At 56.1% G+C, this 15984-nt stretch overlaps 1 protein-coding gene across 7 annotated transcripts in view; it reads left to right on the top strand.

The window, feature by feature from the left end:
- Positions 1–69: 69 nt before the first annotated feature.
- The window catches only part of NECTIN1 (nectin cell adhesion molecule 1), a 91575-nt gene continuing 75660 nt past the window's right edge, over positions 70–15984 (top strand). For 2 of the 7 annotated variants that reach the window (XM_042034358.1, XM_042034359.1), the window contains exon 1: positions 74–469. In XM_042034358.1, coding sequence (XP_041890292.1) covers positions 388–469 — 82 coding nt within the window. In that variant the 5' untranslated portion in view covers positions 74–387. Of the gene's footprint in view, positions 470–15984 lie in introns of all 7 variants that reach the window. The other 5 variants (XM_042034353.1, XM_042034355.1, XM_042034354.1 and 2 more) reach the window with 5 other exon arrangements.

Here is a 15984-nt window from a genome sequence, read left to right as displayed (position 1 = left end):
ACCCTCTGTCTTTTTTGTCTGGGGTTTCTTTTGGTTGATTTTTTCAATTTTTTTTTTTTTTTTTTTTTTAAATCGCATTTTTCCCTCCCCCCCCCTTCCCTCGCCACTCGCCCGGGCTCTGCGGAAGGAAGCGCCCGCGCTGCCCCGCGGCCGGAGCGCCCCGCGCCCGCCCAGAGGGGCCCCGCGCCCCGCGGATGTGCGGAGCTCCCCCCGGATCCCTCCCGTCCTCCCGCCGGCTCTTTGTCCTCACGCACCTACGACCTTTTTTTTTTTTTTTTGAATATTTTTTTTTTTCAAGCAGACTTGATCATCACCGGGGGCTGGGAGGGTGGGGGGCCCCGCGGCGCTGCCAGACCGACCCCTGCCCATCGCTCCTAAGGAACTCTCATGGCTTCACGGCTGCAGACAAGTTGCCGTGCATCGTGCTGGACTATCGGAGTTTGCATCCTGGCAGCCGCGCTCCTACCAGGTGAGCCGGTCCCCGGAGGGCGCTGGGCTCCGCCGGGGCGCTGCGGGGCTGGAGCCGACCCCCGAGGGGGTTTGCGGGGTGCCCGTGGGGGAAAAGGGGTGCGGGGAGTGCTGCGGAGCGGCGGGGAAGGGTGGGATCGGCGTTTTGGGGTGCGCGCCCGGGTCTGGAGCAGGTGTGGGAGCATCTGTGCGAGGGTGGGAGAGATTCGGGGCCGGTTTCAGCTTCGGCTCGGCTCGGAACAACACGCTCGTTTGTTTTGGAAGCAGCTGCAGGCAGCGGGCTCCGGAGCCCTGCGAGCTGAGGCCGTTTGTTTGCTTTTTGGATCGAGCAGCGTCTAGCGAGGCGCAGCAGCCAGGCTTCCCCGGAAAGGCAGCAGCCACGAGGCTGGGCACGGAGCGCAGATGTTTCGGGAGGAGAGATCGAGGGTTTAGGCTCTCCAGCATCCCCAAAATCCCCGCTCCCCTCCACACACACTTCCCACGGGCTCTTTTGCGGAGGGGCTGGACCGCTCCCAGGTTTCAGAGCTTCCTTTCGCTGCCTGTGAGCTTGGCTGCCTGATGGCATCTTATTCATCCCTTTGGTTCCGATCCATCCCTTGGGTTCTGATCCATCCCTGGAAAGGAGGACGTGGGCAAAGATGCGGATCGACTGCTCCCCAGCTCGGTGGAGCCAGCCGGGCGGTGGCAGAGCAGTCCGTGTGTCCCTTCCCGGGGCTCCGTCCTGCCCCGGGCTCCAGCACAGCACTGGGAAGCGGGAGAGTGACCCACTTTGGCGAGTGCCCTGCGGGGACTCATTTGTTCTGCTCCAGTGCAGAACGGGTTAATGCCATCCTGGAGGGCTTTCCGGGAGTCGGAGCCATGGAAAGGGGATCGGCAGTCTGCGTTTACAGCTTGTGAATGAACTGAGAGATGCAAACAGAGCCGATGTTTTTTGCCTTTTTGGGGCTCGGCTGCTGGTGGCTGGGGCTGGAGGGCTGGCAGCGGGCACATGTGTGGATCCAGCCTTGGGCAGGGCTGGGAGGCAGCCTGTGCCCGCAGCAGCACCGGGATCTGCAGCTGGAGACAAGTTGCGGTGAAGGCAGCGTGGAATTGCTCCACTCCTCCGATATTGGGGCTGGGGCAGCGTCCCAGAGGAGCAGCCAGGCTGGCTGGGCTGTGACTCTGAGATGTGACCGCAGTGAGCGAGCTCTGGGCCATCGGAGCAATGCCAGGGCCCAGAGTTCCGTGGCGCTGGGAGGTGATAACATCAGGACATGGGAGATCAACAGATCACAGCGACAGGATGGTCTGGTTAAAATGGATGAGGGCAGAGATGAAATGGGAGGGGGTGGTGATCCAGAAACCGGGGAGGCTGTGAGAGGGGAAAGATTAACAGGGCGATGAGAAAGCAGGGCTGGGTGTACCTCGGTATTCCCAGGACAAAGGGATCTGCTGTGCATTGCAAAAAGAGGTGACGGAAGGGACAGCCTCGGGCTCCCTGCGCTCCTCTGTGCTTGCAGGCAGGTGCCTGGCTGAGCTCCGGCTCCTCGCAAGGACTCTCAGAACTTTCCATGCCGTTCTTCAGCCGGCCTTCCCTCTTTCTCGTCCTTCCACCCAGCAGCCCCGTGCTTCCTCCCCACAGCCCCGGGAAAGGCACTGGAGGTGCAGTAATGCTGTGGTGACTGTGCTGGGGAAACCAAAAGGACTTTATGCTCCCCTGGGAATTGCTTTCACCAAGGAGACACGCAGTGATCCTGACACAGCCTGGCATCTCACCTTGTCCTGCCAAGAGAGACTTTTCGTCCCGCACGTCTCCTATTTTTGGCTGCTCTCAGGGCTGTGCTGCCAGCAGTCAGGCAGGCTCGTCTGTGCCACTGCAGTAGCGTGGCAGTTTGTCTTGCACTGTCCCACTGACAGCTCTGCCAGGGTAAGCCAGTGGTGCATCTCGTGGTGCCTTGCCAAGGCCGGGGTACAGCCAGCTCCGCAGTGTTCCAGGAGGATAATCCTTCCCAAACCCTGGCCCTGAGCACCGGTGCCCTGCAGCCTGCGTGGGCGAGACTCTCGACCCGACCAGTTTAGTGGTGGATGCACCACAGCTGCAGGAGTGTCTGATCCTGTATATTATTTATTCATTCCTTTATTTCATTTGTTTGGGTGCTTGTGTGGGCTGTGGATGGACCCAGAGCTGCAGGGAAGGACCAGCACGGTGCTGCACAAAGCAGAGAGTCTTTACCAGACCCCAGCTCTGGATGCCTTCCTGAGGCACGCAGTTCCTCAAGTTCACACTGCGTCGTGCCAAAATCGTGTCTATACACATATATAAAGCTGTGTTTAAGCTTTGAATACAGACAAGCTTAACAGGGAGAGGAAACTCAGGATCCTCTAAGTGAATTAGTAGCTGTGGACTTGTTGGAAAATGTGCTTTCATACCCAACACTCCAGAAAGATCAGAGCACTGCCTGCTCTTTGGAAAACCTTTCATGTCCAGCTGATCAATGCCATTTCATTCTGTTCCCCTTCAGATAATGTTAGCTTTTTTTTTTTTTTCTGATAAGGAAATAAAAGTTCCACCGCTGTAAAAGCTGTAAGGAGTCTCGTATAAAAATCTGCTTTACAAATTATCTTTAATGTGAGCAGTTCAATCGTCCAGAACGGATTCAATTCATGGTTCCTGCAGCCTTCCATGCCCATCCATTTGGAACCAGGTATCAACTCACGCTCCATTCACGATACTGATATCAACAGGGGTTACTGGAAAGCCGTGGGGGAAGGGGAGGAGAGATCCCAGGCAGCTGATCTGCAGAGGTTAAGAACACTTGCAGTTAAATTTATGCCTTACAAGTCTTAACAATCTGTCTGTTTATCCCCGCCGTGGTGTTCCTGCAGCTTGAGACGCAGCCACAGAGAGCAGAGGCATCATCTGTGCCTGGTCCTGCCTCTGCACATCTGGGCCTCTGTTCCCAAATGCTGTCTGCAGACAAATTCCTCTCTGCTATTGCTGGGCTACCTCCTGATCTCCCAGAGGGGCCTGGGAACACTTTGCAAAGTGCTTTGAGATGCTCCACAGGGGAGAGCTGCAGAGGTGGCTGGAGCTGCTTTGACATGGGGCTTTTCCATCACGGCGCTTGAAAGGAGCATTGACTGAGCCGTGGTGACCTGCAGGGCTGAGGTCAAACTTGGCTACAGCTGGAGGGAGGGCTCGTTTTGGGGAGGTACAACAGCTCTCTGGAGTGCTGGGAATAGCCAAAGCGTGTCACTGCAGGATCTGCTCCATCTTGTACTTTCTAGAGCTGCTTTAATATCCCAAAGTAGCTTCCAAAATGCAAAAAAAGTTGCCAGACTCTTGTTCAGCCTTTGGGTTGAGCTCTTGGTTGTTATTTTTTCTTCCCCCGCCACCTGCTTCCTCCAAAATCTCTGAAACAGCAGCATCAGGCTATTTCAGGAAGCAAAAGCATGTCTTTGGCTGGATTTTTTCTCATTAAACCTCACTTAAACCGACCGGTCGGGTTTTACCCTGGCGTGAATTGAGGAGCTCCATAGTGTGTCAGCGTGGGTGAGGCGCCAGGCTGGGGGAGAGGCAGCTCAGCCCACGAGCAGGAGGGTGTCTGCCCCATGGCACAGCCAGGGAGGGCCCTGGTTGATGTTTGCTCCCTGAACCCGCAGCGTTAATCAAGCAGGAGCTCCCAGCCCAGCGCACACGGAGCCATCAGCAGGGAGATTCCAGGGGCAGGGGCACTTCCAGCAGCACGTCCAGTGCTTGGGATGAGTTGGTGGCTGAGGAGATGCTGGCAGAGCCTGGCATATCTCTCCTTGCATCACCCCTCCTCTGGGCCGCAGCTGGACCAGCCACAAAGCCAAGTTTAAAGGGAGGCACCACAGGGCTCCTTTGAGCAGCGCTCACACCTCGGCTGAATCACGGAGGGAACCAGCAGAGCCGGAGGGAACCAGCAGAGCCGGTTGGTGTGACCTGCTTCCCAGGCCTGGCTGCCACTGGCATCTCGTGCCCTCTGCTAGTGCCACTCAGGCTGGGGACAGCCTGGGGGGATGGCAGCAAGTGGCCACCCCGAGGCTCTGTCCCACCTCCAGCGCCCTGGGGAGTTACACAGCACTGCCAGCAGACAGGGACGGGGGGCAAGCACTGCAGGAAAAAGGGGTTTTAATCACAGAATCCAGAATGGTTTGGGTTGGAAGACACCTTAAAGATCATCTCGTTCCAACCCCCTGCCTTGGGCAGGGCCACCTTCCACCAGACCGGTTTGCTCCAAGCCAGACATTTTTGGAAGCAGCAGGAGTCAGGCTGCATGTGAGAGCTGCAGGGGTGAGTTGGCCAGTGCTCCCGGAGGATGGCCACAGTCCTCAGGGCTGCTGAGAAAGGGTTTGAGTTTTGCAACATCCTTGCCCGAGGTGCTGATGGCTCTTGCTCAGTCCCTTTCACAGGCCAGCCAGGCTTATCAGTGCAAAAAAGCAGAAACAAATGAGGGAGGGACAAAGAAAGGTACTCAATCTCACAGCCCCTGGAGATCTTGCTTTTTCAAATAACGTCAGATTAAATCAGGGCAGCTCTGCTGAAGGGTGAGCTGGTGCCGCCAGCCACTGGAGCAGGGACCCAGTTTGCACTGGAGACACCTCTTTGTGTTAATTACCCGAGCTCAGCCATCCCAGCATGGAGAATTCTGAGCTCTGCAGCGAGGGCTCCCGAACCCACAGCAGCGTTCCAGGTGAAGATTTATTTAACTAAGGAACGAGATGTCTCATGACACGTTTCCTCCTGGCTGCTGTTAAGCCATGGATGTTCTCCCAGGTGCAGTTTCCTTGGCTTCTCCCAGGGAAGGATTAGTCTGGGCTGGATTGAGGCGCATCCTGGCACACGCACAGGGTTTTCAAGGGGAACCTTTTGGCTCTGTAGCAGAAGAAAAACCCTCACCAAGCTGCTCAAATGCTGAAGCACCACTCATGGGAGGAAGGAGAGTTTCTCCTCTGCCACCACACTGGGTTTAAAGTCCCTTCTCTGTCACATGGAGAAACGGGAAGGGAAATTTGCTGCCCTTTGCAGCACTGTGTTCCTTTCCGTGCTGCGTCCCGGCCTCCACGGGCACCTGGGGACACGTGGGGAGCTCAGCTCCTGCTGCCCATTGAGTGTTTGTCCCGTCTGGGGCTGATTGCTGCAGTCCCAGGGCAGGCAAACTGCAGCTCCTGGCCATGAGAAGGGGAGGCAGCTTCAGTCCCCAGCCCGGGGGGACAGGAAGGCCCAGGATAGGGAGGCACAGAGGGCCTGGCCAGCGGTCTCGACACGTCAGCAGCTCTGTGGGGTGCTGGGGATGGGTGGGAGGAACTGACCCAACCTGATGAACCATCTGTTCTCCATTCCCCCACCTCAAAGCAGTCCCTGCAGGAGGTTTATAATCCTCCCTTGACATTATTGGGTGTGATGCAAGAGGGAAGCATTTCTCAGCATTATCCACCCAACTCTGCCTTGCTCTGCTGCAGGCCTGCCCTCCCTGGCTCTGAGCCAGACCAGCTGGGACTGGTGGACATCACTTCAGCCTCCAGGTGTGCAGGGAGAGGAGCTTAGGATCAGTATGATTCTCCTTCCTGGGAGTTAAGACAAAATGAAGGGGTTTTCTGTCCTCCATCCCAGCCTATTTGCCTTTCTAGCTGCGGGAAACAGCAAAGTGCTTCCATCTGCTCCCGACCACGCAGGGATGCTCCAGATGCGGTCCAGGACCTGCAAATCACATCCCTGCCTTGGAGCAGCGGCAGGCACCAGATGGACCACCTGGCTGAGAGACAGCAGGTACTCCCAAGCCTGGTTAGGCAAGAGGGCTCAGCCTCCATCTCTCTTCGCAGCAGCTCTCTTCCTACCTGGGAAACCCTGTAATCAGGCTGATTTTGAGGCTATTTTGCTTCTCTCCTGGAAGATCCATGCCTCCCTCTCCCTGTGCTGGAGAGAGGCATCCAGAGGCACGGCCAGGAGTGTCAGAGGGTCCGTGCAGCTCGCAGCCAGGGCTGACATCCAGCCTTTCCAGAGCCATTCCCAGCACCAAGGCCTGTCTGTGAGGGACAGGAGGGGGCTGGAATGAGGTGCTGTGTGGCCACCTGAGAGCAGAACCAGCCTTGTGCTCTGTGAGGCTCCAGGCAGCGAGGCTGCTGCAGTGCAGGCTCTGTAGCTGTGTCTGTGGCTGGATTTCACCTCGTGTCTGCTCCTTGCACTGAGGTTCTCACATGTGGCAAAACCAGGTTTCATTTCTTATCCCCTGGCAGGACACCCTCTGGATCGAGGGAGATGCTGCTTGAGCAGCTTTCCACTGGCCATTTTCACAGCCCAAGGGCAGAGTCTGGGGGCAGAGTTCTGGCTGGGGACTCAGGGTCTGGTGCTGATGCGTACAAGAGGCTGGTGTGATTCAAGAGCAGAGGGCTGTAATTAGAGGTTGTTATGTGCTGAGTGTCCTGGCAAAACCAAGGGTTACAAATGGTCCCTGATGGGCAGAAGTCACAGACCCAGGGGAGAGTTTAATAGGAGAAGTAGGGGAGGAAAAAGGTCAGGGTTTCTGCCACTGTTCCTGATTCCTGTGCAGAGCAGCTTGACACGGGATGGTTTCGCTGTCCTGTGTGAGGAACTGTGGCACTCAGGGCAGGGAGAGCAGCCAGGGAGGGATAAATCCTGCCCTGTCCTTGAGCAGCCCAACGTGAGCCAGCTCAGCTCGAGCCTGGTGCCAGATGAGTTATCAGTGATGAGTTATCAGTTCTGTGGAGTCATAACTCACCCTTCACCCAAAGCCATGGCCCTGATGGAGGTTCCCCTTGCCTTGAAACGTCTCCTAGAATTAACACCACACAAAGCCTGCAGCCAGGAAGACACTTTTCACTGGAGAATTAGCTGCATCAAGCTCTGGCTACCTTTTTCTTAGGAAGAGGCATCCAATGGGCTTTACTCTGACTTTTCTTGGGCTACACAGTTAGCAGAGACCCCTTGGAGGCAAACCCAGAGTCATGTTCCCACCAGCGCTGATGGCTATCCTAACCTGGGGGTGCCAAAACTAGAGGAAATGTTAAGGATGGATAACCCAGGTCAGAACACACAAGGAGATGATCTCCCCCACTCTGGAGGGGTTGTATTTCCTTGCTCTTGCCTGTCCCCTCACTTAGCCAAGGCAGTGTGAGCAGCAGTGTTGTTTTAAGGGCTGGAACAGGAGGCAGCAGCAGATTTGGTGGTGCACAGCTGCACAAGCTGCTCATTCCTCGGCCTCTTTGGGCTCTTCCCCTGGTCAGCTGCACCAACAGAGTGTCTGGGGACCATGCTGGAGGGAGGGGCATCTCTGGATACGGGCGAGAACCAAGGCTGTGCCCATTTATGGCCGCTGAGGATCAGGGATGTGTTGCATAGCAGCATCCCCACCATGCTGTAATTCATATCAGCTGCCAGTTTCCATTGGATACAGGACCCTCTTGGCTCTGCTAGGCTCGATGGAGTGCTGGATATTTTACTTGGGAATGGTGAGTTTATTTTCGTGTGCAAGGTGCTGAGGGAAAGGGCAGCCTTGGATCTCTTTACTCCAGTTCAGCCCCCCAATATCTGGGTGCTGCCATGGGAGCAGGAGAGGCCAGGAGCTGTGTGTGTGTGAGTTTTATGGAGAAACTTTTCCCAGCGATGGGGCTGAGCTTTGCCAAATTTACCTCGTGCTCGGGTTCAGCAAGTGGGGGGGGAGGGCTCGTTGGGATCTCCTCGCACAGGGAGTGATTACAGCGTGCTCTGATCTTCGCAGGAGGCTTGTTTGGGGATTTTCTGGATGCTGTGATGCCTGATGGGTGTGCTCATGTATCCCTTTGATAGGAGGGATCCTTTGGGAGGATGGCAGCAGCTCTGGGGAGGAGTGGGAGGGAGGGAGAAAGGCTTGAACAGAGCGGAGCTTGTAAAAGAGGGAATGTTCTCCGTGCCTGAGGAGGGAACGAGGAGCAGGGCTGAGGAACAGGGAGGCTGCAGTGGGTGCAGGGAAAGGCAGTGCCCTGGCAGTTCTTAGTTGGGGTTCTCCAGGAGAGCCAGGCTGGGAGCTCTCACATCCTGTCACCTGCAGCCTCATTCAGCCCGAGATCAGTCAGCTCCTGAGGATGGATGTTCACCCAAAACCCAGCCCGTGTGCAGGGCAGGCAGCACTGACCAGCCAGAGCACAGCAAAGGATCGGGAAGGAAAACTGCCCTGGTGATCCCGCCCATGCCGATCCATGGATTCCCTGCTCCAGAGCTCAGGTGGCCTCATCTCGGCCGGGACAGTCCCCTGGGACATCATCCCAGACACGGAGCCAGCAGGGACAGGGCAGGAGTCACCCCTCAGGATTCCAAGGATTTGCATTTGCTGCTGATTCAGTTGGGAGCTGGAGTAGCAATTTGCCAGTGAAAGAACCTTTATCCCCTGACTCCCCCAGTCCTTCTGGGAGTTTGATTTCTCAGCTCACAACAGAATGATGGTGGTAGCAGCAAATTCTCTGGGGCTAATATTGCCAGCTAGCACACTATAGAAAGAAAATTCTTTATTTGTTGGCGTGGCAGGAACAGACTTTGGAAAATGTACCCTGATTTTTAAATACCCATTTTGCCTGTGGTGTAAATACTAAAATGTGTTTTTTCTCTCCCCCCTCTCTCTCTCTCTCGGAGTTTAAAAATATCGCCAGCCTGGGGAGGTGCATCTTTCACTGAGATTTATAATGGCTGCTCTCAAGTGATCTGGAAAATGAGCCTCCCTCTGCCCCATCCAGCCTGGCACCTTCCAAGAATTTATTTCCTTTATTTGTGCGAGCCTAAGAATACTTAGCGGCTGCATCTCCACCCAAGCACTCTAATTATTTAAGTTTTGTTTATGGCCACTCTCGGGGGAGCTGGGTATGTCCAGGCTGCTGCTCCTTCCCTCTGGGTAATCCAGCCCTGCGCTAGTGCTGTTTAATAATGACCAACGAATCACAGATGCTGCTCCATTTGCCCAGGTTGGATCACCCTGGGTCTGTAAATTGGCCAAGCCCTCGGAGCAGGGGGGAGCGAGACATGCCCGGGCTCCTGTGCGAGCACAGAGCTTTGCTCTGAGTGCTGTCCAGTGCCCCGTGCCCGTGCCAGGCTGCCTCGTGCCTTTTCCAGTGATCCCCAGCTCACTTCTAGCTCTGGTAGAAGTGGGAGCAGGTGGGAACCTGTGCCTGAGGGGAGGCAGGAGCCTGGGATGGCAGGAGGCAGCGAGGAAGAGGAGGGAGGCTCCTTGCTGGGCTCTGCGCACCTCCACAACCAACCTGTGGCTGCCTCTGCTCTCACCCCGGTGCTGCACCCCCTGCCCACAGCACCCCACATCCCCATCTCTCTCCCGTTATCCTGCTCATCCCAAAGCTGGAGTTTTGGCAGTGAGGGGTTCTTTTCCCAGCCCTGTGGCAAAGCTCCCCAGCCCCAGTGAGCTCTGAAGGAATCTGTAGTCTCGTGGCCGCCTCTGCTCCCCTCACGCTCGGTGATAAAGAGAGAGAGATTTTGATTACATTATGACAAGCGACAGGGAGATGGAGTGAAAGCTGCAGTCTGCCTGTTGTAATTCCAATTAGCAGGGGTAATGTGGCCAGAGCCTGACAGCTGTATTGATCCCAGCTTTGGATGGGGACAGCCTTTCCAGGGGTCCCTGGGGCATGGGGCCGAGCACAGGGACGGCTGTGGGGCAGGGGAGGGGAAGAAAAGCCTGTTTATCATGGAGCACTTGAGCAGGCAACTGCATCTCACCTTCCAAAATGCCACAGCCAGCCTGGTACTTAAGCTCCCTTCCGGATTTACCTCAAAATCTGTGCTGCAAAACACCAGTGGGATTTCTCTCCACATGCAGGATGAAGCAGGCTTCTCCTTGGTGTGCACGTGGAGTGAGTTTATCAAGACTTGGGTTCTTCCCTAGACGGAATGTACCCAAGTTAAATAAATCAACAGCCGGGGAACAAAAGCCCAGGGCTGCAAGGGAAGGGGGAGTTTCCCTCTCCCACTTGAAGGCAACTCCTCAAGGTCAGAGCTGAGGCAGGCTGGCAGGGGCTCTGGGCAGGCTGTTGGTGCAGATGCTGTCTCAGCTGTACCCTCTCTGTGGCAAAGGGGAGGACTCCAATTTGCAGTTCTGCTGGTATTGATCTGAGACCTTTCACTGCCTCTAAACTCACTTTGGAAATAAAAGGCTCAAATCATTCTCTTTAAGTACATATTTTTTTTGTATTCTTGACATTTCAAATGCTGCCGTGCCCGTGGAGTACCTTACAGTACCTCACTGGAAATGGGAATATCTGCTGCCTCACACCGACTCCTACCAGGCGTGAATCAGCTTTTACTTACAGGGAAAGAATGGCCTGGAGGTGATGGCAAAGGCAGGCTGAGCTCAGAAGGGCTGGCAGCATTTCCTGGCTTTGCCACAAGCTCCCTGGAATATCCTTGGCCAGCTCACTTCACCTCTGTGTGCCTTTCCTTGTCAGGAGCTGCCGGAGCTGTCCCTCTCTGCTCTGTGTCTGCAGGGTGCCTTGCACACCTGATCCTCCCTGATCCAAGCAGGAGCACAGGGAAAGGTGACTCCCCTTTATTTGACCTCTTTTCAGAGGCAGGCAGATCCTTGCCCAGGGAGTTTAGAAGGCAGGGAATGCTTTTGCATGGATCTGTGTACAAATATTCTGTCAGTGCAAACACTGGGCCCAGTTTCTGCCTGCTCTGGGTGTGGGATGTTCATGGAATCGGGGGAACATGGCCCATTGGCTTCCCTGCTCGCTTGAATTCAAAGGTCTCTTGATTTCTCAGTCTGCTGGTTTTGCATTTGGGTCACCTCTGGTTTCCAGAAGAGGGGTTGCACATGGGTGAGAGGTGTGGGCTGGACACCTCTGCGCAGCCCTGCTGCCTTCCCACCCACACCCAGCCTCTTTGCTGGACAATGCACCAGGGATGACTGTGACAGGGGTTCACGTCGTGTCCTGTCCTTGGGTCTGCCGTGGGTGCTGAGGCAGGAAGGATGTCCTGCCATGACAGCAGTGGGAGTCTCCCGACACCTGCAACGTGTTTTGATTTCCCAGAAGCTCCCTACATGGCTGTGAACAGGATTCCTGACACTTGAGTTGCCCCGTGGCAGGATGCAGATAACAGAAGCACCCTTTATTGCATGAGCGAGCACTTCCAAACCTCTGTGGTCCTTCCACCAGGTCGTGATGGAACCCAGGCCCTCTGAGCCACCCAACTTGTCCCAGTGTGAGCCTCACATGGCACCGATTGTGGCTGCTCAGACAGCAGATGGGTTTAAACAAGTGTCTGTGTGCTAGGAAAGCTCTCCAGTCTCTCTCCTGGGTAGATGACGATTTCAGCCATATGCAAGAGTCTATGGCATTCCAAGGCTGGGAGAAACTTCCCTGGGAAGAGCCACAAAGAGCCACTTCATTCTGTGGCCAAAGGAGCTGCAGGATTCATTGGAGGAAGGAAGGGAGGTTCACATCCAAGCTCAGTGGAGAAGCAGGGAAGCGGCAGAGTCAGCAGCTGCGTCCTGCCTGCCCACGGAGTCTGTCTGCATCCTCCTCCTCCTCCTCACCCTGCAGCCCCAGTGCACCCCAGCACCCCAGGCTGGGAGTGTTCCAGACTGGGGGAGTTATTACAAAATCCTGGTCAGGACACAGAGAGAGAGATGGAGGGTTTAAAGTTCGATAATTGTTAATTATTACCCAAGCTTCCCAGGAGACTTTCTGGGAAAAAGACGTGGCTCTCTTTTGCAAAGGTGTTTCATGGAACATTAGTCTCTGTCCTGGCCACACTAAGCCCTTTCACTCTGCTTCTTTCTGCCTCCTGTGGGATTCATAAAGTGCTGCTGGAGAGCTTCTTATCTCAGAGCTGAATAATGTTTGCAATACAGGGAGGGGAGGCAGCTTTGATCCGGGAAAGGGAGCAGAGGGAAGGAAGGAGGTGGGCTCTCGGGGCAGGGGGAGGGTGTGGGGCAGGCTGGGCTGTACTGGCGCGTGGGACGCGGGCACGGCTGCTCCTGCACCCAGCCTGTTCTGCAGAGAAAAGCCCTGGGATTCCAGACACCAGCAGGAAAAAAGATCCCCCTGTGAAGGAGAGGAAGCCCCCCAAAGGGGTGCTGGTGCTGCCATCCACCCCGGGAGGCTTTGCCCTCCCTGGCAGAGCTGCCCTTCCCTCTCCAGCAGCAGCGGCCGCATCCAAGCTGGCAGAGGAGCCCTCTCCGGGCGGGAGCCCGCGGGCCAAGGGCCACACCTGAGAGGCAGGACGGGCTCCCGAGCTTCCCACGGGTGTGGGCTGGGAGCCGGTTGGGCCAGGCTGGGCCCCCAGGCCAGCACCCAGCACCCCTGAGAGCGTGCCAGGGCCACGGGCAGGGAGCAGCCTGGCAGGGAAGGGAGGGGAAGGGAAAGCGAGGCAGGAGGGGTTCGGCTCCCCACTCCCTGCAGCCTCCCAGCGCCATCATCTCCCACCCTGCTGCCTGTCCTCAGCCCCCTCTGGCTCCTGAGCCCTGAGAAACGCTGCTTCCCAGTCCCAGAGTCTCCTGGGGACTCCCTGGGCAAGGAAAGCAGCTGTCTGGCCCCTGTGGGAATGGGGACAGGGCTGCAGAACTCAGCCACGATCCACAGGGATTTGTGTGGAGAGAAGGATGTTGGGATAATGGTGGTAACAGCTCCAAAACTGGCTCTGGAGAGCAAGTGTTGCTTTGGGTTTTTTAGGAGAAAATGGGCACAAGCAGCTGAGACAGCCTGTGCTGAAGTTCCTAAAGGAACAGCCATGTCTTTTTATTTTTCGTTTTCTTGCAGCAGAGTTTCTTGATGCCTTCAGCCTGTGTTTCCCCACAGAGAGCCCTTCACCTGTGCAGGCCCAGACAGCTTTGGAGGCTTTGAAGTGTAGCTTCACACTTGCTGCTTTCCCCCAAAAAGGGAACCAGTTCTGGGGCTGAGCACAACAAGCTGCATCAGGTTTGCAGCTCCCTCTGCAAACACGGTGAGGAAAGAGGAGGTGAAAGATGAGGTGAAAGAAAGATGAGGTGAAAGAACACCCTGTTCTCTCTGGGTGCCCAGGACAGGCCTGGCTGCTCCTCTCAGATATTCCAGAGGAGCTGTGGGATCTCCAGGAGGGCTCAGCTGTTGTTTGCCTGCTCCAAAGCCCCACACCACGGCCCCACGTGGATGGTTAATCCACAGGGAGATTAGTGGCTGAGTTTTATCTTCACCCACCCCGCTCCTCATCCCAGTCTGGTCGGATGAATCCATCTGGGAAAGACAGTGAGGCTGGGGCAGCTGAGCCCCGTGCCCACTCACTGCAGGGATGGGAATTCTGTCCCCTGTGCCCGTCCTGTTGTGCAATGCCCTGGTTTAGGGGTGAGGTTTGCTGGAGGCGGGCAGAGAGATGCTCCAGATGTCTGAGAAAATGTGGATTTTCCCACAGCCAGGCGAGCCCAGGTGGATCTCAGACGGTTCAGGCCCCTTGAGAGGGGAGCCATGTCCCTTCTTCCTGCAAGGACAGACCGAGGAGCCACCGAGGCCTCGCCACGGCGGGAGGACGAGGGAAGGGGTGCCAGGGGGGTGACCTCGCTGTCCCCAAGGCGTGTGGCCCTGAGCATTTGCCTCGAAGGGGGATTTGGCTGCCAGGCCCATCTGTTCCTTCGGCCCGTTGCCATGGCGATGGGGGTGGCTTGAGATGGGCCGGGGACGCCGGGAAAAAACATCCAGGCAGGAAAAGTGTTCCTTTTTTTTTTATCCGCGGCGGAAATGAAGGGGAGAGGGAGGGGACCCTTCTGGCTCCTCCCTGTGTCCCCCTCAGGGCTCTGCTGTCCCCAGGCTCCTCCTGCTCTCCGCCTTTCCCAGGCTGGGTCTCTCATCCACGTGTGTGGCAGCAGCCAGGTGAGGGTTTGGGGCTGTGCAGGTGAGGTCTGAAACTGTTCAGGTGAGGTCTGGAGCTGTTCAGGTGAGGGTTTGGGCTGTGCAGGTGAGGGTTTGGGCTGTGCAGGTGAGGTCTGGAGCTGTTCAGGGCTCTCCTGCCCCTCTGGCATGGCCACAGGCAGTGAGGATGCTCTGACAGGGGGCTCTGCCTCTCCCCCAGCCCTGGAGCCATTCCCATGGAATCCCAGACTGGTTTGGGCTGCAAGGACCTTATAAAGATCATCTCTGCCCAGCCCAGATGCCCTCACCTTGCCCAGGTGTGCAGCCAAGAGGAGCCTGGCAGCTTGGTTTTAATGCAAAGAGTCACTTGTCAGAGTGAGTTACTCCCAGTCTTTCCAGTAAAAAAAAGCCTGGAATAGAGTGAAAATGGTGCCCTGCTATTTGTGTGCATATGGCTCTGCCTGCCTGGGTGTATCTCCAGTGGAAATGGCCTGGAAAAAAAATCAAACAAAAGAGGAAACAACAAATAAATATCTGCTTGTTGACAGTGAGATCTGTGGTAACGTTTGACAGACGAGAATGAAGCGAACGCGAAGTGACAGATTGACAGAGAGACAGACATGTTTTTGTGCTGGTTTAGCATCCTGGTAGGAAGAGAAGATAATTCAGGTTGCAGGGGACCTTGAGGGGTCACCTACCTGCCTGTTGAGGTGGGTGGGTGTGCTAAACACCTGCTGGCGAGAGCTCAACACCCCTGGTCCCCCTTCCCCTGGCACCACAAGGCTGCTCTCAGTGGCAGGGCTGGCAGGAGCTGGTTCCAAGCTGGTGGTACTGGGGCTGGGAGCAGCGTGAGCCTGGGAGAGGCAGGGGGGCAACAGGAGCAGGCTGGGGGAAGCTCTGTGGTTTAGTGATAAGGGGGTCTTGGTGCAAAGATTGGACTCAATGATCGTGAAGGTCTCTTCCAACCCTAGTGATCCTGTGACCCTAAACCCAGGGGCCATTCTGGGTAGGACACAGGCTGCAAAGGCAGGCTGGGGATTTTTGATGATGAGGCTTTTTGTTTGTTCCTCCTAAATCTGGGGAAGCGGGATCGATGGGGTGGGTTCTCTCTGTGCATTTTCGTGGTGGAGTCTGGCTGTGCTGGCTGCAGTCCCAGCCGGAGATTTTCCCATCTCCGATTTTCCCCCTGCCCTGGACACATCTCTGGACACGTCTGCTCCCAGGGCATGAGGCATTTCAGATTGGATAGGGCTTGGAACAACCTGGAAGTTGTCCCTGTCCATGGCAGGGGAGTGGGAAGTTGATCTCTAAGTTCCCTTCCAACCCATTCCATGATTTTAGGCTTTGGGGCCAGGAGCAGGCCTTGTTTTCCCAGCATCAGACCTGAGGCTTGTGCTGGGAGCTGAGAGGAGGAACCAGGTGCTGCCATGGCCCTTGTGAGTGCAGAGCTGGCTTAAAGTCACCTTGGTGTTCCCCTTTATCCCAGCTCTGAGTGCAGCAGGGCTGAATGTCACCTGTTCCCTTGTGACCAGCGATTTACAAGCGCTCATCCTGCTTCTTGCTTGCAGAGCGAATGCCCTTTTCCTGTTGGCTCTGCCCTCCCTGCAGTGGGGAATCAGCAGATTCTGGGCTTGAAGCTTCTCCCAGATTTATGAGCTTGCTCTTCACCTTGAGAGTAAGGCTCCCTTGCCC

This window comes from Corvus kubaryi, unplaced genomic scaffold, assembly GCF_017639235.1.
Source record: "Corvus kubaryi isolate FWS band 111438036 unplaced genomic scaffold, C.kubaryi_AGA036_p1.0 37367, whole genome shotgun sequence".
Classification (NCBI taxonomy): domain Eukaryota; kingdom Metazoa; phylum Chordata; class Aves; order Passeriformes; family Corvidae; genus Corvus; species Corvus kubaryi.
This window is presented reverse-complemented; position numbering and strand designations above follow the sequence as displayed.